The sequence below is a fragment of the Geotrypetes seraphini genome, chromosome 5 (genome assembly GCF_902459505.1).
Source record: "Geotrypetes seraphini chromosome 5, aGeoSer1.1, whole genome shotgun sequence".
Taxonomy (NCBI): domain Eukaryota; kingdom Metazoa; phylum Chordata; class Amphibia; order Gymnophiona; family Dermophiidae; genus Geotrypetes; species Geotrypetes seraphini.
Window position 1 is genome coordinate 244707455 of NC_047088.1, and position 26672 is coordinate 244734126.

At 43.6% G+C, this 26672-nt stretch overlaps 1 protein-coding gene across 4 annotated transcripts in view; it reads left to right on the plus strand.

Annotated features, from left to right (window-relative positions):
* Positions 1-26672, plus strand: part of PARP14 (poly(ADP-ribose) polymerase family member 14) — a 96845-nt gene that overhangs the window by 36217 nt on the left and 33956 nt on the right. For all 4 annotated transcript variants that reach the window (XM_033945235.1, XM_033945236.1, XM_033945233.1 and 1 more), the window contains 8 exons: positions 1112-1348; positions 4801-5022; positions 6573-6663; positions 8994-9143; positions 11188-11250; positions 13927-14103; positions 18435-18641; positions 21509-22123. In XM_033945235.1, the coding sequence (XP_033801126.1) occupies positions 1112-1348; positions 4801-5022; positions 6573-6663; positions 8994-9143; positions 11188-11250; positions 13927-14103; positions 18435-18641; positions 21509-22123 (1762 nt within the window). The remainder of the gene's footprint in view (positions 1-1111; positions 1349-4800; positions 5023-6572; positions 6664-8993; positions 9144-11187; positions 11251-13926; positions 14104-18434; positions 18642-21508; positions 22124-26672) is intronic.

Genomic DNA, 26672 nt, shown 5'->3' on the forward strand with positions numbered 1-26672 from the left:
TTATCTCCCACAATTCATTTCATTACAGTACAACTTATCAATACTTAAAACATTAAAAACATAAGAATTGCCGCTGCTGGGTCAGACCAGTAGTCCATCATGCCCAGCAGTCCGCTCCCGCGGCAGCCCTTAGGTAAAAAACGAGTGCCCTGAGTCTAGCCTTACCTGCGTACGTTCTGGTTCAGCAGGAACTTGTCTAACTTTGTCATGAATCCCTGAAGGGTGTTTTCCCCTATGACAGACTCCGGAAGAGCGTTCCAGTTTTCCACCACTCTCTGGGTGAAGAAGAGCTTCCTTACGTTTGTACGAAATCTATCCTCTTTCAATTTTAGAGAGTGCCCTCTCGTTCTCCCTACCTTGGAGAGGGTGAACAACCTGTCCTTATCTACTAAGTCTATTCCCTTCAGTAACTTGAATGTTACAATCATGTCCCCTTTCAATCTCCTCTGTTTGAGGGAGAAGAGGCCCAGTTTCTCCAATCTCTCACTGTACGGCAGCTCCTCCAGCCCTTTGTGTTTAAGAAACTGTGATTCTTATGTGCTAGACTGTTGTGCAACTCTCAATTTGAAGCCTCTCTGACTAGATGATCATGGACAAATGAACTAACTAAGATCCAGTTTGGGATAAAAGTAATCACAATGACTGTAGTATGTGTGTGAAAGTTGGAAAGTGAGTGTGAGTGTGAGTAATGGAGATTAGGTTCACTGACTAAATTATTCTGATATTTATTAATAAATTAAGTATTGATAAGTTGTACTGTAATGAAATGAATTGTGTGAGATAATATTAAAATTGGATTGATTAAGATAATTCTTGTTTTATTAAATATTTAATAGCTGGTTTTAAGAATTTGAGTTATCCAATAGGCAGCTATTTAATTAACTGAAAAAAAAACCCCAAGCTTAGGCTTTAGGTTAATAAATATGCATGAGATAATTTTGCATTCCAGCTTCATTGAATACAAAAGTATTTTGTGCATATTCATTTGAGATATTTTGAAACCTGATAGGTTTGTAGCCCTCAGGACTGGCAGGAAATACCACAGCTTTAGGTAGAAGTTCTCTTTGCACATTAGACTAAATGCATGTCTTGATTTTGATTGATCTTTCAGACGGATGTCATTGTGAATAGCATTTCTACAGACTTGAAGCTTGACAAAGGTGCAGTCGCTCAAGCTTTATTGCAGAAGGCTGGTCCAAAACTCCAACAACTACTGGAAAAAGAAGGGCAGGGGCTGAAGATTACCGAGGGGTCTCTGTTCAGAACAGATGGATGCAACTTGAATTGCAAGAATGTTTTTCATGTCACTACTCCAGGATGGAATAAGGGACAGGGGACATCAGAGAAGGTAACTAGCAATTATTTATATTGTCTGTCTTGATGGTTATTTCTCCATACCTCATGCTGTTCTTGGCTAATAATTGTCATATGTTTTGCTCCATAAGACACACCTGACTATAAGACGCACCCTAGATTTAGAGGAGGAAAACAAGAAAAAAACATTCTGGACCAAATTCTCCCTGTCAGGCTCTGCACCCAACCCCCCCACTCCTTGCCAGGTTCTGTACCCTGTCCCCCCTCTGGTGGTCTAGTGGTAGGCCGGGACAGGGCAGGCAAGCCTAGTGGCAGGTCCAGCGCTGTATCGACATCGCTTCTAGCTGGAAGCTTTTCAAAACCCGGACAAAGTGCCAGGTTTTGAAAAGCCATCCGGATGCCAGGACATGTCATCCAAAAAGAGGATATGTCTGGTAACCCTATCCCCATCCTCACAGTTTGCAGCCTTAACTCTTCTCGATGATATAGCCAGCTTCTGGAGCGCGATATAGGGAGATCCATATTCAGTCAGATATTGTGGGTCATGTGATTACTATGTAACAACTGATTTAGGGTAAATGACCATAAATAAACACAACAGACACTCCATGAAAGCAGCTGCCAAATCGCTATTTTTTTTTGTCTTTTTGGTATCTTCTGTCCATCTCGTATTTCTTCTCTCTCCATGTCCACCATCTTCCTCCTGCAGCCTTATCTGTCCTGTGTAACAAACATCTCCCTTCTATATCCTGTTCCTTTCTTTCCTCTAGTTTCTACATCTGCCCTCTCATATTCAGCATTTTCCTTCTGTATTTGTGTCTTGTCCTGCATTTTATCCTCTTTCTCCCTGTTCCTTCCTCTCCCCCCCCACCCCCCGGGATTAGTATGTTGCACTATTACTTCCCACCCCTCAACTCCCTCAGTATGACTCTCTCCCGGGTCTCCAACGTCTTTCCCCTTCTATCCAGCATGGAAGGAGAGAGCAAGCTTGGGGGAGCCGCAGACCAGCATTCCGTGCGCTGTTCTGCAACATGCCCACCGCTCTCTCTGAGCAGCGTGCACTAGGCGAAATCCCGGGGCGGCTGCACGCCACTTCCGCCCAGGTCTCACTCGGTCACTGCCGTCACTCGCCAACGATTTAGAGCCAGCGTTGTCTCCCAAGAGCATCATGCATATGCAGGGGAGGTAGCGGATGAGGACTGGATGGCAGGGGCCATCAGGAAGAGACAGGCCTGGGCGAAGAGCCGGGGCTTGTAGCAGGCGTCCGAGGCTGAGGAGCTTGAGGTGGAAATGGCTCCGCTGGCGGATGGGTGGATTGGTGGAGCTGGCTGCCGAGCAACCAATCAGAATGGGGGGTGATCCTCCTACGCGCTCAGCACTGTGGGAGTATGGAAGGCTGCCGGTGGAAGTGCTGGATTACAAAAAGGTACCGGGGGGGGGGGGGGGGCAGTATTCGCTCCATAAGACGCATCCTTATTTCCACCCACTTTTATTGCACTTGGATGTTTCTACCTGCTTTTATTGTTTTGGCATTTTGTAGAGTGCTCTAAATCACTATTCTTCAACCACCAGTCCATGGACCGGTGACGGTTCGCAGGAAATTTCTGCCGGTCTGCACAGGGCCGGCAAGATTAAGGTCCAGGGACAGGTGCAAAAAAAAAAAAGCCTCCCTCGGTCTGCTGCTCTTACCGCACTGCCGCTAAAGCCGACAGGAAGTCTTCTTTCCGACGTCAATTCTGACGTCGGAGAGGACGTTCTGGGCCAGCCAATCGCTGCCTGACAGGCCCAGAACGTCCTCTCTGACATCAGAATTGACATCGGAAAGAAGACTTCCTGTCGGCTTTAGCAGCGCAGGGTGGTAAGAGCAGCAGACTGAGGGAGGCTTCTTTATTTTATTTTTTTTGAGCGGCAGGGAGGGAAGGAGGTAGGCAGGCAAGCAGGCTGGCTTTGGCCAGGGAGGGAGGGAGAGAGGTAGACAGGCAGGCTGGCTTTGGGGGTGGGGGTGGGACAAAGTGTGGAAGGCAGTGAGAGGGACATAGGAAGGAGGCACTGGGGGCACTAAAGACATGGGAAGGAGACACTGGGGCACTAAAGACATAGGAAAGGGCACTAAGGACATGGGTAGGAGGCACTGGGGCACTAAAAACATGGGAAGGAAGCACTGGGGGTACTAAGGACATGGGAATGAGGCACTGGGGGCACTAAAGACATGGGAATGAGGCACTGGGGGCACTAAAGACATGGGAAGGAGGCACTGGGGGCACTAAAGACATGGGAAGGAGGCACCGGGGGCACTAAGGACATAGGAAGGAAAGAGGGAGGGAATAGAAAGGGGCAATTCTTGGGCCTGAATGCAGAAAGAAAGGATACACAGACAGAAGGAAACGCAACCAGAGACTCATGAAATCACCAGACAGCAAAGGTAGGAAAATGATTTTATTTTCAATTTAGTGATCAAAACGTGTCAGTTTTGAAAATTTATATCTGCTGTCTATATTTTGCACTATATTTGTCTATTTTTCTATAGTTACTGAGGTGACCGAGTTCGCGAAAAGGGGGTTTTTAAATTTTAGTCCTAGTAGTTTGCCGGTCCACAAAATAATTCTTTTATTTCTGCCGGTCCACAGATGTAAAAAGGTTGAAAAACACTGCTCTAAATCAGGGCACTTTACAATACATTTCATTCAGGTGGCTACTCAGCTTGCCTAGAGCCAAGGTGGGTATTGGTGGCAGAGGCAGAATTATTTCTAACCACCAGACCCCCCACTTACCCCTTCCTGTTTTTTTTACCCTTTCTATGTAGGTTGCATTTTAATTAATTTATTTTTTTACTCACATTTTATTGGGGATTTTTTTTTCTTTTATGTTTGATTTTATTGTTCTCATTTTCATTCTCTCTCGTTCTCCCTCTGGTGTGAACTTCATGTATATTATGTGTAGGATTAGTCAACTTGTGGAAAATCATTTTTGTCTTATTTTTATGTAGCTGAGGCCAATTGTGATGTGTAGGAGGTGAAGGTAGAATTGGGGGTTTTCTTTGTTTTGAATTGGTAAATCTTAGACCAGTATTCTTCTATGGAAGGCCTGAGGGCCAGTGGTTGTCCCAGAAGACCTCTGGGGCAGCCCCCATCATCTTTCTGATTGTTTTTGCTTCTGCTACGTGTCTCTCTAACCAAGCTCATGACAGAAAGGGGGAAGAGCCACATGTCCTTCAAACAAGGCATTTCTTAATAGACAAAGAGAATGCATTTAGAAATCCAGTCCTCCTTGAGGATACCCCCCATGAAAATTGAAGGTGGGCTGTTATTGGCACACTGGTCAACAGTGTTAGGGCCCCATACAGGAAGGTACCAGTATTTGAAGCTCTCCTTCAGCTCTTTTGGCTCCAAAGTGACTCTAACTTAAAAATTAGTCAAGGCCACTACCTTAGACTGATCCAAGAGTTCCTCAGTGTAAACTATACATGTATGACTGTCCATTCTACAGGTCTTAGGAGACACCATAAAAGAATGTCTGAAGACTGTGCAGAAGTTCGCGTTTGGTTCCATCACATTTCCAGCCATCGGAACAGGAAATTTAGGCTTCCCAAGGCCTCTTGTTGCTTCCATCTTGTTTGATCAAATATTTAAATTCAGTAGTAAGAAGGATTTAAAGAGCCTGCAGGAAGTTCACATTCTGCTTCACTCAACTGATTCTGACAGCATTAAGGTAATGTGACATTTTTATGTTCTGTCCTCTGTCATGTTTATTACATTTTTTTTTTTAAGTATTTCCATCACTTATTTAAGGAATAGCATAGTGTATTGTCTTTCATTCAGCTCTGTAGTTTTTGTGTCCATGTTGCTTTTGTGACTCAGACTGGCTACTATCAAACCACATCAAAGACAGAATGCTGGGCTCAGTGGACTTTGATTTCATACTTTTAAATTATTTTTTTTTCAGTTTTGATAAGAGAAGTTAAGTTGATTTAAAATGACATTTGTAGTCCGCTTCTTTCCAAACACAATATCATTAATGCAATACACAGAATATCATTAATGCAATACAATAAGTGAAATAAAATGCTTTCCCAAAACCTTTAGAGCAGTGTTCTTCAACTACCGCTCCGTTGACTGGTGCCGGTCTGCAGAAATTTTCTGCCGGTCCACAGGGCCAGTACCTCCATCGGGCCCAAGAGATTGTTCTGTAGCCACCGGTCCTTAGTACGATCAATGCGGCAACTTCGGGCCTGCTCCCTGAGTGCTGCAGTGCACAAAGCCGTGAGAAAAGGCTCCTACCCGTGGCTTGTGCCTGACCCGGAAGCCTTCTCTTTGACATCGCAACGTCAGAGGGAAGACTTCCAGATGAGGTGCGGGACGCGTGCAAGGAGCCGCTTCCCACAGCTTTGTGCGAGAGTGCACCAGACTGGATCTGCTACACCCTCCTAAATGAGGTAAAATGTTCCTGAGCAAATTCCCATAAACCGGGATGACTTTGACCTATAGAGATGAAGAAGCTTTAGACTACAGGTCCTCGTCGACTTACGACCACAATTAGTTCCGACTGACAGGTCGCAAGTCGATCTGGACGTAAGTCGGCCTATACTAACTACAGTATTTTTTTACCCCTCCCCACGTACCTCTTCCCTGGTGGTCCAGCGGTGAGGGGTAAAAAATAGTTAGTATAGGAGATGGGGGAGACACGTCGTAAAGTCAAACCGTCATAAGTTGCATAAGTCGTAAGTCGACGAGGATCTGTATTGGCATATACAGTGCTCTTTTTTAACAAATCTTTCTCCTATTAATATTTTATCATCACTTATATACGTTATGGTAAGCTGATGGTCCAAAACTACTTTGTCACTGTGGGCCAAAGTCACCCCAGTTTCTAGTACTAGTGTCTAAGTATCGGGGGTAGCCGATGTCTCCAAATCACAAGAATGCAGGTACGTAGCAAAATAGAATCAATGATAAGACAATAAAACCAAAAATTAACCCCCCACCCATAAACAATTAATATAAAATATAGAGTAACACAGACCACATGAAGGAGCACATTAAGAATCATCTTAAGCATGTTTCTGCAGCTATACATCACAGCTAGTGGTAGCCTTTAATGCCCCAGTATGTGGAAGTGTGCTTCTTCCCTGGGGTGGATGCACTCCACCTGCTGCAGAACCCCAAACTAGGACTGTTCTTGATGGCAGATAATCATTGCTTCCCCCCTCCCCCCTCAAGAAGCATCTCACTTGCTGACGGTAATCTTGGTTTTATTTTTAGGCATTTTCAAGTGAACTGGAAAAGAGGGACAGTGGAAAGACCCCAGCTAAGAACCTGCCCTCTGATACAACAGCATCTGCACAAGGCCCACGTAAATACTGAATTCATTTCATTCATTAGCTTTCATTTTGCCTGATTTAAAATAATTTGAGTTGAGACTAAAAGTACTTGTTAAAGAAAAAATAAAAACCCCTGGGTTTTTGACTTTTGGGAATCTTGTACAGTGTTCCCCCGCGAATTCGCGGTTCGCGGACTCAGTCATTCGCGGTCTGCTCCGACTGCTTCTTCCTGTCAAAGCAGCTCCTGATTGGTGTAGCCCGACTTTACTACAGGAAGAGGCGGTTGGAGCAGACCATGAGTGATTTTCTTCACCTGGCTGCACTCCAGCTACCCTCTTCTGCCGTTCCAGCTGCCCTCTCCTGGCTCCCCTGCCTGGAACAGAACCCCCACAAATTTCGGGGGAGTGCTGTTCTCCCCAAAATTCCTTTTAGTTGTATATGAGAAGGCTGTGGTATGTTATGCCATCTGATAAACAGGCTGGCGAGCTGGGCTGCAAAATCTGGTGCTTGAGGCATATCGGGATGCTTACAGAATTGTACAATGGTGGCTACCTTGACATACAACGCAACCTGCACTGCATGAAGCAGGGAACAGTAGCAGTGTTTTATGTTGTACCTTCTCCCACAGATGGCACCTGACTGGGGTTTTAAACTGTGTGGAACTACTCTGTCTTGGACGTTTGAACTGCAAAATCTGTCCCAGGCACCAAGAGAAGGCAGATGTAGAACGAAGTGCTGCTGTCCTCCTTATGTTAATCAGTGGAGAGTAGATGAGGGGATTGGATCAGCCTCTGGGGAGAGGGGGATTGGCCTTTATGGGTGAGGTTGAGGAGAAGGAGAATAGAAAATCAGCTTGGAGAGGAGGGAGAGGAAGGAGAGAGTAGGGGGGCTGTGAATTTAATTTTATTGTGATACTAGGTAACATTCACTATTAAAATGACTTTGGAGAATGAATCTCTGAGGTGGTGGAGAATGGTATCTGAGGTGAGTGCCTCAGATAAATTCAAAGGTTTCTATACCTATTGCACACACCTCATAAGCATCTCTGGTGGTTTCTGGAAGTAGAAAGGCCATATCATGAGATGGATAAGGAATTTGTATCTTTCTTTATCTTGATTAAGCATTTATATAATATCAACACTGCATATTCCTCAGTTGAGAGAAAGGCAGAGCAGGGCATACCAGATGCAAAGCATCAGTTGTTGACTGGGGCATGGATGAGTGCCAGTAAGAATTCTGGTTGTTACTGGAAAAGAGGATTGGAGCAATACAAGCAGAGCATAAGCTATTGGCTTGCACTGGAGACCACCATCCCCAGTCAGTGTAGGGGACCCCCCCTTTGAGCACAGGACTAGAAGTGGTTATCCACAAGAAATGGTCCTATTCGGAATGGGATGATTCATTGCAGCCAGTTCACTGTGGGACATTTCATCGCTGCCGCTTTGAACTGGCCACCATTCGGAGAGGAGAGGGGGAGGGTAGAATTTTAGGGGAGTATGGGGGCATCATCTTCAAGAGGGAACGGGGCACAGGGAGGACAGGGGAGGTTAGAATTTATGGGGAGGGCTATGACCCCCCTCAAATACTGAATCGCATGGATGGAGAATTTTGGGCAGTGTGAGGGCGTGGAAACCTTCTGGGGAGGGTTGTTTCTCTGCAATTTGTCTGCTGTGCCCCTCCTCCACTGGCAGCAGCTTTTGGTGCAATGCCTCAGAGCGAGAGAAGTTGAGCTGCAGGAATGGTGGTGGGTGACCTCAGGGGGAGACATGCTGGACCAGGAAGAGCGGCAGTGAGAGGCACAGATGACAGGGGGCGTGCATTCCGGCCGATTCAGTGCTGAAATGACCGCAAGGAATCGTCCTAGACCTGTCCTGTTGCCCCTTAGGACTATTCCTTGTGGCTAAGGGATACCTTTATTCCCCCTTAATGGCCAATCATTATTAGCATAGGATGGCATAGAATGAACATTGTTATGTCATTGATTATCCAGTAGGTATTACACCTGGTTTCCTGAATGTTTATGTTCAAAATGATTGTGGTGTTCTTCACGTTGTCTGCCACTGTCACACTCCTGTCTTTGTCTGTGTTCCCCGATCCCCAGCAACACAACCACTACTTGTAGGCTTTATGTATACCCAGCCTTTAGTAAACTGAAACCAAGTGGCTCCAGGGCAGTGTGTGAGGCACTACCGCAGTCGTCACTAGCTTAAAAGAAACATAAAAATACTTGCATGCAATAAAGAAGAAACAATAAAACAGTGGCAAAGGACAACACATTTGCAGAGAAAAGAGTTGAGCAAAAGAAAAGACTGATGCAGTCGGGGTGCTCCTTTTCTTCATTTATCGTTTTATTATCTTGCAGCTTTCTTTGGAACTATTTCTCAACCAGCGTTGGGTATCCATGAAATGCAGATAGGAGCAATTACATTTCAAGTGAAAACGGGAGACATAACTAAAGAGCCAGTAGATGTAATTGTAAACTCATCAAATGATCAATTTAACCTTAAATCAGGTAATGTACTAAAGAATTTGTTGAAATGCTATAAGGTGAAAGATTCCACCATGTCTTCAGGAGCCCACCTCCTCATGAAGTTGCTCACAGACAATATTTATATTGACATATGAGGCAGTACAGAGAATACACTTCTCCCTCCATATTCGCGGTTTCGATTATTCGCGGTTTTTAGCTTGCTGGCTCCTCTCCCCCCCCCCACACACACACAATTATTTCAGCTTGCATAGAGAAATCGCTGATTCCAAGCGTTTACAGAGAAAATCGCCGATTCCCGGCACTTTCTTCACCGTGTTTTGCCTCTCCTTCAGGAACAGGCCAGGTCTCCCGCCATGTTATTCGCGGTTTCACCCTATTCACGATGATTTTTAATAGAAAATAGTGAATAACATATGAAAAAGTTATTTGCGTTTTTTCTGTATTTGCGGTTCTGTTAATCCCCCTATCATAGCGAATACGGAGGGAGAAGTGAAGTTAACAATATTTAGAGGGGGAGGGGGGCTTGTGCCATTAGTTTAGTATTCTTGGCAATTACTATTGGTTAGTGTGCACTAATGCCATTAACACGCTATCTACCGCAAGGCCCATATGAATAAAAATGGACCTTGTTGTAGATAACTTTTGTTAATGATGTCAGCACTCTCTGACCATTAGTAAATGATCCCCTAGTATAGCACCTGGTCTTTTAAGTTTTTGTACCCTAGGGAATAAGTAATATTGAAATATCTCAAAGGTGTAAGTAAGTAATGGACAAGGAGCATACGTTTTTCCATAGAGGGGAATTTCCACAACAAGAAACTTAAGGTAAGAAGTAGAGAATGACACGGGGGGAAATTTTTCCCCATCCCTCACGTTTTGTCGCTGTCCCTGAACCTCCCCCATTCCTGTAAGCTCTGCCTTTTAAGTGTTTGAAGCTTGTGCAGATGAGGATGGAGCTTAGGCATTGGTGGAATGAGGCATTATGACATCACAATCTGAGCTCTAGAATGTTGCTACTTATGATGTTAAAGTGTTTGAGGCTTGTGCAAATGAGGACAGAGCTTAGGCATTGGTGGAATGAGGCATTATGACATCACAATCTGAGCTCTAGAATGTTGCTACTTATGTTAAAGTGTTTGAGTCTTGTGCACATGAGGACAGAGCTGAGGCATTATGACATCACAATCAGAGCTCTAGAATGTTGCTACTTATGATTTTAAAGTGTTTGAGGCTTGTGCAGATGAGGACGGAGCGCGCAGGAATGGGACAGGGACAGGAAACACTCGCAGGGACGGGATGGGGAAAATGAGTTCCCACAGGGACGGGGAAGAATATGTCCCCGTGTCATTCTCTAGTAAGAAGCTTCAGCGGAGTAGATTTGGCAGCAACACTAGTAAATTTAGACCCCCCACTGAGGAGATGCTGAGGCACAGAGAATATTTATTTGTTAATGATTTAATAACCATCTTTATGAAGAGATTCACCAAAAATGGTCATCAAGTTTCAAGTTTATTTCGTATTTGATAAAATCGCTTTTTTCAAAGATTGCAAAGCGATGAACAATAAATACATTTCAAATAAGGGAGATATGCAATATAGGGATGGACAGACATACACTTCTTAGGAGAGTCAGGGAAGAACTACAATTTGATATAGAAAAGAGAACAAGTAAGGCTAAAATAATAGGAGATGTTATATTAGATCAGTATTTGTCTACTTCAATTAGGAATAGTAACTCGGTTTAAAAGACTGATTAATTAAAAGCGTCTCTAAGCAAAAAACTTTTTATTTTTGATTTAAATTTTTAGAGGTTCTTTTCTCCTCTTACCTGAGCAGGTAGTACGTTCCATGTCTGGGGCGCGGTGACAGAGAAGAGTGTAGTACGTCTACTATTTATGATTCGTAGGGATGGGACTGTAAGTAAATTTTTATCCTCGGATCATAAGGAGTGGAAAGGAGAATACGGAATAATAACTCGGTCTAGGAATAGCAGCCCGTTGAATTGTAAAACTTTGAATGTTGATAACGGTGTTGAAACTAATTTTATATTTCTGTTTGCTATAAGGTGTTTCGAAGGCGATACTAGAAGCTGCTGGACAAGTTGTGGAACTGGAATGTGTTCAGCTAGGTATGCCATGTGATCTACCGTGCTAAAGTTCTGTACCTGCATTGCCATGGAGCTTGGCTGCAGTGCTAGAGGCCTGTTGATTATTAACAGTGGTCTGTGACCCTGGGGAACTGGGTTCGATTCCCACTGCAGCTCCTTGTAACTCTGGGAAAGTCACTTAACCCTCCGTTGACCCAAGTGCAAAAGAAGTACTTGTATACAATATGTAAACCGCTTTGATTGATTGCAACCACAGACAGGCAGTATATCAAGTCCCACCCCCTTTTCCTTTCTGTGCTATATGCTACAGGGCTCGTAATCAAAATGAAAACACGTCTAAAAACCCGCCCAAGTTGGCACATGGATAACCTAAAAGACAGGTCGTCCAAGTGCCGATAACTGAAATGGCTTTTTAGACATATCCAGGGACATTTTACAGCTCTGAATGCAGCTGTGCACCCAGAGCTGAAAGAGGCATTTTTGGAGGAGTGGTGAGGACGGGATTTGGGCGGAGCGTGGGCCAACCTTGGCTTAGTCGTACTTCAGGTTATAATCGAAAGTTTTATAAGGCTACCTGGACGGAACTTATATGTTGTGACTTAGGCGATCTAAACACCAGATCTAAGTGCCCAGAAGGTATCTAAAATGACCGGATAACCACTGCAGATACAAAGTACAGACTAGAGGTCTGCACGGGAACGGGGATCGCAGGAATCCTGCGGGTGCCGCGGGGGTCCCGCAGGAAACCCCCCTAACCCACGGGACTCCCACGGGGACCCCCTCTTACCCACGGGACTCCCACGGGGACCCCCCTCTAGCCGACGGGACTCCCACGGGGATGGAAGGCTTTGGAAGCAAGGTTCGTCCATATAATATAATGGACACGTCAGCCTTAGTAAATTACCTGTACAGAAAACAAAAAAAGGGTTCCACCAAAGAGATTCCACAAGGAAAACAGCAGCGGAAACACAAAAGAAACTGTGGAATTGATGATCCTGTCAGAAGTAATTGCTGCTTTTTATGGGGACGGGCGGGGATGGAGGTAATTCCTGGCGGGGATGAGTGGGGATGGAGAGGATCCTGACGGGGACGGGTGGGATTTCTGTCCCCGCGCAACTCTCTAGTACAGACCCCCCAGTGATCGCTGAACCCATTACACTGCCATAAAAATGAGAATAAAAACATACATACCTGTTTCCGGAACATTAGCACCTATTATAGTAAAGCCTAGTAGAGCTGCACAGAGGTCTCTTTAAGTAGCCTGGGGGGGTGGACTAGTGAACCATAGAGAGGAGGACCCAGGCCCATAAGCCACTCTAACCACTACATTCATGGTGGAAAATGTGAGCCTACATAAAAAAAAACAAAACCCTACTGTAATGTCATATAGGTGGCACCTGCAGTCTTAAGGGCTATTGGGGTTGTAGACAGGTGGGTATAGTGGGTTTTGGAGGGGTCTCAACATTACTTATATGGGAGTTCTGGTGAGATATTTATGTGGCACCCTTTTTGTGAAGTTCACAGCAGTGCTGTGTAAGGTGCTCCACTGCTCTGTTGCTATGTCTGGGTGGCCAGTCCATCACATTGCTGGCCCCTCCCATGTCCATAAAGATCTTGTTCTGGGCGTTTGGGACTTTGACAAATATTTGGACAAGAATGTGATATAAAGATAGACGTAGTGGTGGTCTGGACAATTTTTGAAAAAAATGGACATTTATGCCCTGCCGACTTTGGCCGACTGGCACCCTACGTCCAATTTGGACTTAGTCGTATGTTTTGATTATGCCCCTCCACGTGTGAATATCTGAAATGATGTGATTGGATCTTAGAAATGGCCATGCCTATATTTAGTTGTGGTTCCTAGGCATAAGCGCTATTCTATAAATCATGCCTAACTTTTAAGCGTGGCTTGTAGAATAGCACTTTTTTGGGTGCCAGATATGTTTTTTTATTAAAAATTTCTCTACAGCTCGTATTGACAGAGCCGCCATCTTTTTTTCTTGATTGAGCGGTCCATAAATTAACAGTCTCCTCCGAGCCTCGGCAATGATAAAGTCTGCTGAATGTACTAGCTCTACAGGGACCCCTGTCATGGCTCAACAGTCAGAGCACTCGCCCTGTAGTCCCCATGGTCCCAGGCTGGACCCGGTTTAAACCCTGCCTCCGCTAGAGAAATTCAATGTGGTTGTAAAAAAAAATAATCACCTCCGAGACTCAGCAATGATAAAGTCTGCTGAATGTACTAGCTCTACAGGGACCCCTGTCGTGGCTCAACAGTCAGAACACTCGCCCTGTAGTCCTCAGGGTCCCAGGCTGGACCCGGTTCAAACCCCACCTCCACAAGGGAAATTCAATGTGGTTGAAAAAAAAAATAATCACCTCCGATTATTATTTATAAATTGTCATTCCATTTCCAAAATAGTTTCTTTTTTTCCTGCAATTTTCCTAATTGATCCACCCTATATGTCTTTTGATCAGATTATGTTACATTATATATCAATTTCTGCCTGGACTGTTCTTTGTATTAAGGACTTATTCAAACACTATTTATCAGTCTTAGAATATGTATTTATAAATATATCAGCTTAAAATATAATAACCTCTTTGGCTTAACCCTATGAAATTTTATTAATGCCTCCTTTACCTTTTATGGCACCAGTTGTATGTGATTTTTCTAATCTGGTATTTATTTTCCAGCCCAACTGCCAAACAGTGGATATATAGTGACCAATAATGGAAATCTACAATGCCAGAAAATAATTCATGTTATTGGAAGAAAGCTTCCAGCTGATATTAAAGTCTGTGTGCTGGATGCCCTGCAGGAGTGTGAACAACTGGCATGCTCGTCTGTGGCTTTCCCGGCAATTGGAACAGGTTTGAGACTTTAATTAAAAACCAGAGTATCAAAGCAAACAAGCTTTGCTAACCCTGAGTCTACTTATAAAGCATTTTCCATGTGTAAAATGACAATTGATGATGATAGTCAGCCCTGGTGTATTTATCCTTCTGATACCAGGGAGGTAATTGTGCCTGCCTTCACTGTGGAGGGCAAAGGCATCTAACCATCTCAATCTGTGAGCACCCTGAAATGTTTGGAGAGGGACTGGCCGTTGCACCGCACTGTTCTGGATAAAGACTTAGAACACTTCTATAAAGTGAGCACTAACATTTTATGCTGATTATGGTTCCTAGAGGAGAAAGGAATTGAGGGGTACAGATAGGAGTAGAGGTAGGTTATAGGGATAGTCTGGGACCACTGCTCAGGCAATGGGCCTGATGGGCCGCCACGGGAGCGGACCGCTGGGCGAGATGGACCTCTGGTCTGCCTCAGCGGAGGCAACTTCTTATGTTCTTAAATGACTGGCAGGAACCCAGATACTACCAATCCCAGGCCAAGCAGTGGTTTCCCTATGTCTGTCACAATAGCAGACTATGGACTTTTCCTCCAGGAACTTGTACAAGCCTTTTTTAAACCCAGCTATATTAACCGCAGTTACCACATCTTCCGGTAAAGACTTCCAGAGTTTAAATATTCTTTGATATAAAAAAACTATTTCCTCCAATTTGTTTTAAAAATATTCCCATATCATTTCATTGAATGTACCCCTGGTTTTTTAATGTAGTTCTGGTCACCCTATTATTTAACCGATAACTTAAAAAAATGGAAAATTCCTCACTAATAATGGTCATATTATAATAACCCCAATTCCAAAAAATTGTAAAGAATCAATAGCATCAGAAACCAACTATAGACCAGTAGCATCCATTCCATTTATTGTAAAAATCATGGAAGGATTGGTACATACGCAATTGATGGAATATCTTGACCAGTTCTCTCCTGCATGAAAACTCAATCTGTTTTTAGGCTTTTGTTTAGCACTGAGACAGTAATAGCGGCTATCTTGGATAATTTGTGTTTCTTGTTTAGTAAAGGCCTTAACGCCCTGATCATGCAATTTGTCATGAGTTCTGCCTTCGACTTGGTGGACCATGGGAAACTTACAATGTTTAGACGCAATTGGAATCAAAGGAGAGGTGTTAAACTGGTTAGAGGTTTCCTTATATCCCGCACCTATCAAGTATGTTTTAATCACGATCTCTCTGATACATGGAGCAATCCATCTGGCGTGTCGCAGGGTCACCACTATCCCCATTGCTTTTCAATGTGTACATGTCTTCATTAGGTGCGCAATTGTCCCAACTGGGGATAAAATTATTTAGCTACGAAGATGACTTTATGATCATTATCCCATTCACTACCTCACTCTTGGAAGCTACCCCTAAAGCAGGGATCTCAAAGGCCCTCCTTTAGAGCCGCAATCCATTCAGGATTTCCCCAATGAATATGCATGAGATCTATGTTCATGCACTGCTTTCAATGCATATTCATTGGGGAAATCCTGAAAACCCGACTGGATTGCGGCCCTCAAGGAGGGACTTTGAGATCCCTGCCCTAAAGCAACAGAAGTACTAAATTTGATGGAGCAATGGATAATTGAATTCAGACTAAAGCTTAATCCACACCCACTTGACACTAAAACATCAATGTGCATCAATAATCTTAGCTATCCTATTCAATCTACTATGAAGGTATTGGGAGTAACATTGGACCAGAGCCTGACCATGAAAGACCAGGTGGATTCCTTACTTAGAAAGAGTTTTCACACTCTCTGGAAGCTTCAGTCCATTAGAGCATACTTTGATGCTTCATCATTTAGAATTCTGGTACAGTCCCTTAAACTGAGCCATCTTGATTACTGTAACATCGCCTATTTGGCAATTCCCCAGAAGAATATGCGGCGATTGTAACTGGCACAAAATGCGGCGGTCAGGCTACTTTGTGGGTTGAAGAAGTTTGAGCATGTAACACCTTCCTACCGACTTCTACACTGGCTGCCGATGGAGGCACGTGTGAAGTTCAAGTTTGGATGTTTTTGCTTTAAGGTACTGTATGGTTTGGCCCCTAAATATATAACTGACCTTTTCTCTTACACAACAAACAAACATAAGAGAAGCTCACATCTGAATTTTGTTTCCCCACCGGTTAGAGGATGTAAATTTAAAAGTCATCATCAACATCTTTTCTCACATCAAGCAGCATTATGGGGTAAAGATCTGGAACAACTGCTTAGGCCTACTACTTATGGAGAATTTAGGAAGCACCTAAAAACATATCTGTTCTTGAAGTATTTAGGTAACTGACCTATGCAATCTTAGTCCACAACAACTGATCCCCAGAACTGTTAATCACTAACCCTTAACTTTGTTAATTCTCAATCTGTAACATTTTTGATCATTGTAAACCGCATAGAACGTCACGGTCCTGTGGTATATAAACTGTTATTATTATTATTATCTCAAAAAGTATACAGCAGAAATGGAAAAGGTTAAAAAAAGGGTTACAAAAATGATAAATGGCACAGTCCTTGCAGAAAGAAGTCACAAAAAAATTATTAGCCAAGCAGACTTTGGTAAACCATTGCTTAACCATAGGAACGAACTATAAGAACTAGATCTGTTTTCTGGAATCTGCCAGGTGCTTGTGACCCAGACTATCAGAGATGGATTTGTGACCTTGGTTAATCAAGTTCTTATGAATTAATTACCAGAGCAGCAGTTTTCTACCCTAGTTCCAGGTCATTAATATGCTGGCTGATTACTTTTTTTTAGTTCTGTTTAGATTTACATTTTTAATTGTGTGGAGAAGTAATTGGGTGGGATTTTGTTTAATGCTGATTTTCTGTATATTTTGTCATGCCAAAATGAATCTTAAAAGGGTTGTGTGTGGTTGTGTTTTGGACAGGTGGTTTAAGTTTGTAAATGTATTTGATTGAATTATATTTTGCACTAGTGTTTAAGCCCGTTACATTAACGGGTGCTAGAATATATGTCTGTCTTTTTTTCTTACTATCTGTGTCTGTCCCTGCCCCTGTCTCTCTTCCTTTCTTTCTCCCTCCCGCTGTCTGTCTTTCTTTCTGGTTCTCTCCCTGCCTGCTGTCTTTCGTTCTAATGTGCTGCCTGCCTGCCTGTCTTTCAGTCTCTCCATGGCCCCCTTCTGTCTCCCCTCCCCCAAAGCAAACCAAGATTGCTCCCAGGCCCCCTTTCCCTCTCCATCCCCTCCACTTCTCTGTGCAGAAGCAGCAGCATTTCCCTCCCACCCTTCCCTGTGCAGCAGCAGCATTTCCTGCCCTTCCCTGTGCAGCAGCAGCATTTCTCCCCCCCCCCACACACACACACTACCCTGTTCAGCAGCAGCATTTCCCGGCCTTCCCTGTGCAGAAGCAGCATTTCCCCACACACACACACTTCCCTGTGCAGCAGCAGCATTTCTCACCCTTCCCTGTGCAGCAGCAGCATTTCCCTGCCTTCCCTGTGCAGAAGCAGCATTTCTCCACACACACAAACACTTCCATGTGCAGCAGCAGCATTTCCCGGCCTTCCCTGTGCAGAAGCAGCATTTCCCCCCCCCCCCACACACACACACTTCCATGTGCAGCAGCAGCATTTCCCACCCTTCCCTGTGCAGCAGCAGCATTTCCTGGCCTTCCCTGTGCAGAAGCAGCATTCCCCCCCACACACACACACTTCCCTGTGCAGCAGCAGCATTTCCAGGCCTTCCCTGTGCAGAAGTAGCATTTCCCCCTCACACACAGTTCCCTGTGCAGCAGCAGCATTTCCCGGCCTTTCCTGTGCAGCAGCAGCATTTCCCGCCGCCCCTTCCCAGCCGCCGCGTTTAAATTGAGAGAAAAGCGCTGCACCGCGTTACCACTGGCTTTGGCATCTTCTAGCCACTGCGGCCAACCCTAGCGGAAACAGGAAGTAGAGAGGGCGGGCCACAGTGGACAGAAGATGGCAAGGCCAGCGTTAGCGCGGTGCAGCGCTTTTCTCTTAATTTAAACGCGGGTGAGCCAGCGAGAAGGAGGAGGCTTTGGCGGTGGTGGTTTTGGCGGTAAGTGAGGGTGGGAGGAGGGAGTCGCCGACTGTGCTGTGTTTCTCCTCTTTGTCTGGCCGCTACATACGCACTCCTGCTGGCCACGGACCTACTGATCAGAGATCACGGAAGCACGCAGGTAAGTGCGCGTGCGCGGCTAGGGTTTTATTATATAGGATTGTAACCTGCTTTGTTCTCTTGTGGATATAGTACATTATATAAATGTTATATTGAAATCCATCTGCTTATTATTTTGCTTTTTTTATTATATCAGGTCAAGGGAAGGCTGATCCATCATCAGTAGCTGATGCCATGATAGACGGTGTGGTTGATTTCGCAAAACAAAGCACATCCCAGTTTGTCAAAACAATTAAAATTATCATTTTTCAGCCACAAATGGTAAATTCATTTTATACAAGCATGAAGCAGAAAGAAGGTACTCACTTACCTGAACCACAAACTATTTTCGACAAAGTGGTGTGTAAGTAGTCATTTCATACATAATATATGTATCCCTACAGATAGCTTCTCTTTCTGAAAATGGCATTACTCAGGGCTCCTTTTACTAAGGTGCGCTAGCGTTTTTAGCGCATGCTATGCTTCTAGAACTAATGCCAGCTCAATGCTGGCGTTAAGGTCTAGCGCACGCGTTAAAGCCCTAGCGCACCTTAGTAAAAAGAGGCCTCAGTGTAATTGATGTTTATTTATCAGGATTGTTAATAATGGTGCTGTTTACTGAAAAGTAAACCATACTTGATTACTTATTAACTTAAGCAAATCTGATATAAAATCACTCTTTAATATTCAAATATTCCTTCTCTAAAAGATCATATCAGCTTATAATAGAAAAATATGCTCAGAGACAGAGAGGCAAAAACAAGGGGCGAACCCCAAGATTGTCGCCTCACCACCCACTCATCGCATAATAATATGTTTCAGTTGATATCAAAATTTTCATTATGCTGCGTTCCCACAGTCTATCACATTCTCATGGAGTTGAAAATTCCAAAATAACAACTTATCTTAAGTTGCAGGTTCTGACGTGGCCCGTTTTAATCCTGCGTCAGGGAACCGATTAGTGCATTCAAAAAGTTTTTGCTAAGGTGGTATTCTCTCACAAATGTTCAAAATCATTTAAAGATGTTGCCGACAGGCTAACTTCCTCCACCAGTTGAAAACTAATTGGCTTTACCTTCTGGCTCTGCATTGCGCAAGAGCACCACGGTTATTCACCGCTGTTTCCAGCCTTTATTCAGTTGTTAGCCATCAGGTTACTTTGTTCTGATGTGTGTTAGGACCCCCGAGGAAAGAGTGTTTCTCTGAAACACGGATCGTGTTAGATCCGGTCTTATCAGTCCTTTTGGAAACAAACTGTTTTATGTTTTTTATGTTTGCTTATTAAAAGTCTTGGCGTCCTGTACATCACCACTGCAGTTTCTGTTTTTTGTTCTTCCCTCTCTTATCCCCCAGATCATGTGCAGCATTTTTCACCACTGCCCACTAGCCCCATGCCCATTTCTCCTTTCACCCCTCTCCAACACCATGCCACATCTCTCCCTCCATCGCTATGTTCAACATTCCTTCCCCTTCAATCTGTCCCTCTGTTCCCTCTCCACCACCATATCCAACATTTTGCCCCCTCATCCTTCTATTCCTCATGAATCTCTACCTCACTCCTCTCTCTGCCCAATTTTCCTTTCTTCCTTTCCCCATGTGCATCTCTCACTTACACACTCTTGCTCAACAATTCTCCCTTTCTATTCCCTCCCTCCTATGTCCCAAGTTAGTGCCCCTTCCGCCCTCCCTTCTATGTCCCATGTTCATGCCCTCCTCCTTCTGTGTCTAGTTCATGCCCCCTCCCCCTCCCTGCCTTTGTTCCAAAATTAAGTTGTACGCCAGGGATCCTTCCCTGCCTGCTTGCCCCCCCACCCACCCCCGTTACTTATTTTTGCCACATTTGCTCCCTCTGCCTCCAGCAAACTCTGTGCAGGGACAGCACGAGCAGCGATTCACATGCAGCAAGTGACTGGACGACGAGCCTTCCCTCTGACGTCAACTGTTGATATCAGAGAGGAGGTTTCCAGGTCAGCTGCTTACATGCAATATGTGAGTCGCGCTGCCTGCGCATTTCCTGCAGAGTTCGCTGGGGCGGAGGGAGTGAGTGCAGCTCCAACAAGTAACTGGGTCAGCTTCGGTGGGGAGGGTGGAGGGGAGGTTGCAGGGATGGAGGGATCCCCGGTAGCAATTTCAATGGGGGGCAGGCAGGGATCCCCAGCAGCAGCGGCTTCTACTGATAAGCAAGGAATATCTTCCTTGGTGGCCAAACTGTGCATCACGTGTTGAGAAACATATAGTCATGTCATTAAATTGCCAGTGTGACACATTTGCCGTTAAGATTTTTCAATAGAGGCACAGAATAGGGAGCCTTTCTGAGCATTAAAGCTTAGGGAATTATCCCTATGAGAGAACAAGGGAGATTTCTGTGTATTAGTCGCAAAGAGAAACTGTTTAAAAAAAAAGCAAAGTAATTAAAAATAATGTAAGTTAGATTTGCTTCTACAGTAGAACATCATCTGATTGCTTTTTCAGAAACACGACTAATGGAAGATTCATCAAGGGCCACTAACCGCATGCTAAATGCTAAGACGCCCCTTATATTCCTATGGTCATCTTAGCATTTGTTGTTAGGTGCCATTGACTCGTGTTCTAGCAACTTGATAATGATATCACGTTTTCGTGGCAGAATACAGAAGCAGATTGCCTGGCCTTCTGCACAGTATAAATTTGGTTTTGTCACCGTTGTCTCATCAAATGTGATCCTCCACCTCTGCCCATCTGCTGCTGCTGCCCAGATGGGTGGTACATCGTTAGTCTGACATCTCCACTAAAACCTGTCCATCTCGTGAGGCCCTGCTGGTAGTGAAACTACCGACGGCATAGCTTTCAGCTTTACAGATGCACACAAGCCCCGGTGGCACGACAAGCCCATGTACTGTGACTGGAGATCTTAGCGTTTAGTATACGCTAAATCGGTTAGTGCCCCTTGATGAATTCCCCCCTAAATTGCTTCTGGATCATTCCATGTCAAGTGGTCCAGAGCTTTCCATTCGACTATCTTAAAAACTGCTGACATTTTTTCAGGGGACCTTTTAATAAAGAGATCTAAAGTTTTGGGGCATGTCTCAACTAGGCCCAGAGTTAGGGGCCCCTTATTTGGGCCTCTGTTTTGTATCTGCAGAAGATGACGAGTGGGAGCCCTCCTTGAAAATCGACCAGTTGACATGGAATTATCCTTATAGTTGGTGTCTATCATTGATTGTTCTGATGTACCTTTTATTTAAATTGCAGCATTTTTCACTATCCAAAAACCCAAACCTGAGAAAACCAAAAGAACGGCTTTTGTTCCAAAAGATAACTTTGAGCCAGCTATCTTTCAGATTTGCGGTGAGAGTTCTAATGCGGTTGGAGATACGGTATCATGGATTAAAGATCTAATCTTGAAAGAGCAGGAGGAAAGTACGATCAGAGATGAGTGGATTGTAGAATTTGAGGAGAAAGAGCAGAGGAAGTTGGATGAACTCCAGAAGAAGCTACAGATCACCATTCAGGTGGAGTACGACTCCTCCGACCCTTATATTCGAATTTCTGGTCTTACTAGAGATGTCCTGGAAGCTTCCAGTGAAATCCAAGCCATGATTAAAAAAGGAAAAAATGAAAGCTACAAGAAACTGGAGGCCGAAATTATAAGTAATCTGGTGGAATGGCAGCACTTGAATACAGCTAACAAGTGGGTTCCATTTGACAACCTGACCAATCTGACACTTGAGAGAGGTTTTGTAGAACAAGGTCAAATCACTACAATCAACACCCATAAAAGGAAATACAGAGTTGATTTTGTTCAAGAATGTGCCACAGATGATGCAGGAAGGACATTAAAAATAAAACGTGTCTCCAAAACCGAAGGTAAATTATGAATTTTTTTTGAGAAATTATAGCGTACTAGCAGAACAAAGTCAGAGGATTTAAAGAGTTCAAGACTGGGTGAAGCAGAAATACTTGTAATTTTACTTGTTTGTTTTTTGTTTTTTTTTAAGTTCAATAAATTTTTATTGAGTATTTTGAAAAATACAGAGAGCAATTCAAATACATAAAAAATAATATAACATTTTGTATATATAGGGTCTATAAATATAGAATAAACTATAAAGGATCACAGTATTAAGAAAAGCTCAGAGTAATGGAGTTATTTGTGAAGACTGTATGAGAAAAAGATGAGATAGAACAGAATAAAAGTTAAAGAAAAAGGAAAGAAAGAGGAAAAGTGAAGAAAAGGAAAGGGAGACAGGAGTGTTTACAAGTCAGAGCGTACATATGAATCTAAGAATGACCAGGGTGATTTTTTGCTTTTCAAATTCTTAGAGATTCGGTGTGTAATTTTATTCTCTTATGCATATGATTCAAATCTATGATGCATACATAAAGAGTTCCACCAAAACGTATAATCTAATAACGAAGATGATTTCCAATTTTTCAGAATGTGCATGAGGGCAATAACCATCATGGTATCAATGAGTTTAGGAGGACAATTTAATTGCGCAAAACAGGGGTGTTGAGATCGAAGGATTATAATGTCCATAGAAATCTCTTCTGAGCAGTTAGTGATAGATTGTATGGTGTTCCAAATTTGGGTCCAAAAAGTAATTTTACTTGTAATCCAATAGAAGAGAATAGAATAAGAGGAAATACGTTGCACTCAGCAAATAATTAAGCTGTGGAATTCGTTACTGGAGAATGTGGTAATAGTAGTGCACGTGGATGGGTTTTAAAAAAAGGTTTGAACAAGCTCCTGGTGGGAAAGCCCATAGTCTGCAATTGAGACAGACATGGAGGAAGCCACTGCTTTCCCTGGGTTTGGTATCATAGAGGGTTGCTACTATTTGGATTTCTGCCAGGTACCTGTGACTTGGATTGGCCATTGTGGAAAGAGGATACTGGGCTAGATGGACCATTGGTCTGACCCACTATGGCTATTCTTATGTTCAGTGTTCTCCCCAGAAATTTTTTTCCAGCCGGGTGGCATGAAAAAGTAGCCGGTTGAGGAGGGATGGGAAAATTTGGTGGTGGGGGAAATTAACCCCCTCTTTTACTAAGGTGCGCTAGCGTTTTTAGCACGCGTAAAACCCCGCACTACGCAGGAAAACTAATGCCAGCTCAATGCTGGTGTTAGCATCTAGCGCGCACAGCAATTCTGCACGCGCTAAGCGCACTCTAAAACCGCTATCGCTGCTTAGTAAAAAGAGCCCTAAATGTGTACTATTTTTATTAGTTAATTATTATTATTTTCCAATGCTCAATATGACTTCCTTTTTTAAGGTTTGACACTTGTGCTAGAATATTTTTACTAAATTTAAGAAGTATCCAATTCTAGAAGGGAATAATTAGATATTTGCCCTCTTTCAAATGGTATAGAGGTTTAAAAAAGGGAAATGCGTTGATGAAGTCATTAGGTTCAATCTAGCCATTTACTTCTGCATGAATTTAAAAAACTAAAAAAAAAAAAAAGATAAATATAGCTCATCCAGTCATACAAGAAATGGCTCTACAGCACCTCTAATAATGTTTTGATCACTAGGTTCCTTCCTGAGGTCTTACTGAGGATATGAAATAGATGTGATCCCCACTTCCTGACCTCTTCCACATAATTTATGGAGAGGTTTTACTGAGCCTTGAAGGAGACCTGTGTGATTGATCTTTATCTGCTACTTTTTTGCTGTATACTTCCCCCTCTGTATTCGCAGGGGTTAGGGGCAGAGCCGGCCTGCGAATATTAAAAAAACGTGACTAAAATTCGGACCGGTTCTGCCCCTAACCCCCGCTTCCCCCAGCTATTTTAAACCCTGAAAGCCACCCCCCCCCCTTAAGCCTTATCTGGTGGTCTAGTGGGTTTTCAGGCAGGAGTGATCTTCCCACGCTCCTGCCCCGTGCAGATCACTCACAGGAAATGGCTGCCTTGAGCTCCCGTAGTCTCTCAAGCCATTTCCTGTGAACGATCTGCACGGAGCAGGAGCGTGGGAAGATCGTTCCTGCCCTGAAAACCCACTAGACCACCAGGTAAGGCTTAAGGGGGCGTTTACAGGGCTTAAAATAGCCTGAAAATGAAAATGCATTTTTTGGTTTAAAACCGCAAATAAGCGAATCCGTAGATATGGAATTCGCGAATACGGAGGGGGAAGTGTAGTGCAAAGTGAGAGCTAGGGCAAAACAGTTTAGGTAAAGATGCAGGTAATAATTAGCAATGTATTAAAAATATTTTATTTTTATTTGCTTATAATATTATTTGAAAGCTGCTTGATGTTAATACAACTTTAATTTAATTCTTTATAGGGTGTGTGGGGGTGGGGGGGTGGGACAACACCTACATCAACAGTAAAGTTAGAATAGCGTCATTAAATCTAGTGGCGTACCTAGTATATATGACAGCCAGTGCTGATCATTTTTTAACAACCCCCTCCTCTATATAAAAAAGATATTTTTAGTAATAATCCATGAATCACACAACAAGGGTGCACCTAGGAAAAGGCAGCATCTTAAACACTGCTGTGAGCACAAGAACACCAACACACGCAATGTAAAACTAAACAAGCCAGATTCTGCAGTCAGTTGATCCTGTACAGTCATTGCTAACAGAAAACCATGTCCTTTTCATACACACAGACAGATACACCCTCGCCCAATATGGAATAATCACAAACTAAAAATAGAACTATGTAGACAAGTTAAACTGAACCAAGAAACCAAACTCTGCATACAATGCAACACCACAGAAACAATGACACGTCCTCTAATACTGTGTAAAATATAAAGACAGTAGATGTAAATTTGAAAAAAACTGCTACACAACAATCGCCACTTTAACAAACAGAAATAAAACAAATAACGAGAAATAATAAAATACCATTTTTTGGGCTAATCAATTTTTCAATTAGCTTTCAGAGGCCAAATCTTTCTTCAAGACAGTACAGCAGGGTGCCCACACATTTTTAGCTTGCGAGCTACTTTTTAAAATGACCAAGTCAAAATGATCTACCAACAATAAATTTTTTAAAAACACAAAGCACACTGTACTCAGAGAAAATGTTAATTATCATTTGTATTCGGGGGGGTTTTTCAGAGGTCAAGGCAGATGACTTTAAAATATGTAATATCACCTCAGTAACAACTATACAAAAACAGACAAATATACCCCTCTCCCCTTTTACTAAACCGCGATAGCGGTTTTTAGCGCAGGGAGCAGCGCTGAATGCCCCCACACTGCTCTCGACACTCATAGGCTCCCTGCCCTAAAAACCACTATCGCAGTTTAGTAAAAGTGGGCCATAGTGCAAAATATAGACGGCAGATATAAATTCTCAATACGGACATATTTTGATAACTAAATTGAAAATAAAATCATTTTTCCTACCTTTTTGTCTGGTGATTTCATGAGTCTCTGGTTAAACTTCTTTCTTCTGACTGTAAATCCAATATTTATTTATTTATTTCTGCCCCTCCCCTTTTCTTTCTGTCTCTCTTTCTTTCTCTCTCCCCCTGCCCCCTCTTTCTTTCTGCCTTTCTTTCTCTCTCTCTCCCCCTGCCCCCTCTTTATTTCTGCCTTTCTTTCTCTCTCTCCCCCTGCCTCCCCCAAGCCATCGTGCCGATTTCTCCACTTCCCTGATTTTTTCCCTACCCCCCAAGCCACTACCATGATTTCTTCCTGCTGCTTCCCCGAGCCAGGCCAGGCATGTACAAGCACCGGACTCAAAAGACTTCACCTCCAATGTCAATTCTGACATCGGAGAGGAAGTTCCAGGCCAGCTAGGCAGCGATTGGCTGGCCCAGAACTTCCTCTCCGACATCAGAATTGATGTCGGAGGTGAAGTCTTGCGAGTCCGGCGCTTGTACGCGCCAGGCCTGGCTCGGGAAGGCAGGAAAAAAAGATCGCAAAGGCAACGCAATCGACTCACATTGACTTTGCGATCTACTGGTCGATCACGATCGACCATTTGGGCACCTCTGCAGTGCAGTATGCTGCTGTTATGCTATCCTGTCCTGACCTGAGGAAAGGGGTTTAGTCCCAAAAAAATTGCCTTATTTCCATTTCCTATTTATAAACTTTAATCAATACAGTTACAATACTACTTGAATCTACGTAAAGCAGCAAAAAAAAAAAAATTTCTACCTTTTGTAGTTTCTGCTTTAATCATCTTCTCTTCACTCTCTTCTTTCTATTCAGCCTTTGTCCTCGCTCCCTTCCATGCAACATCTATCCTTTCTCTTTGTCCCTTCCACCCAGCTTCTGCCCTCTCTCTCTCTCTACCCCTTCCATCTACTGTCCATCCTCTCTCTGCCCCTTGCATCCACTATCCACCCTCTGCCCTTTCCATCCAGTGTCCGCCCTCTCTCTGTTTCATATGGCATCTTTCCTCTTTCTGTGTCCCTTCAATAAACTGTATATCCTGTGCCCTTTCTCTCC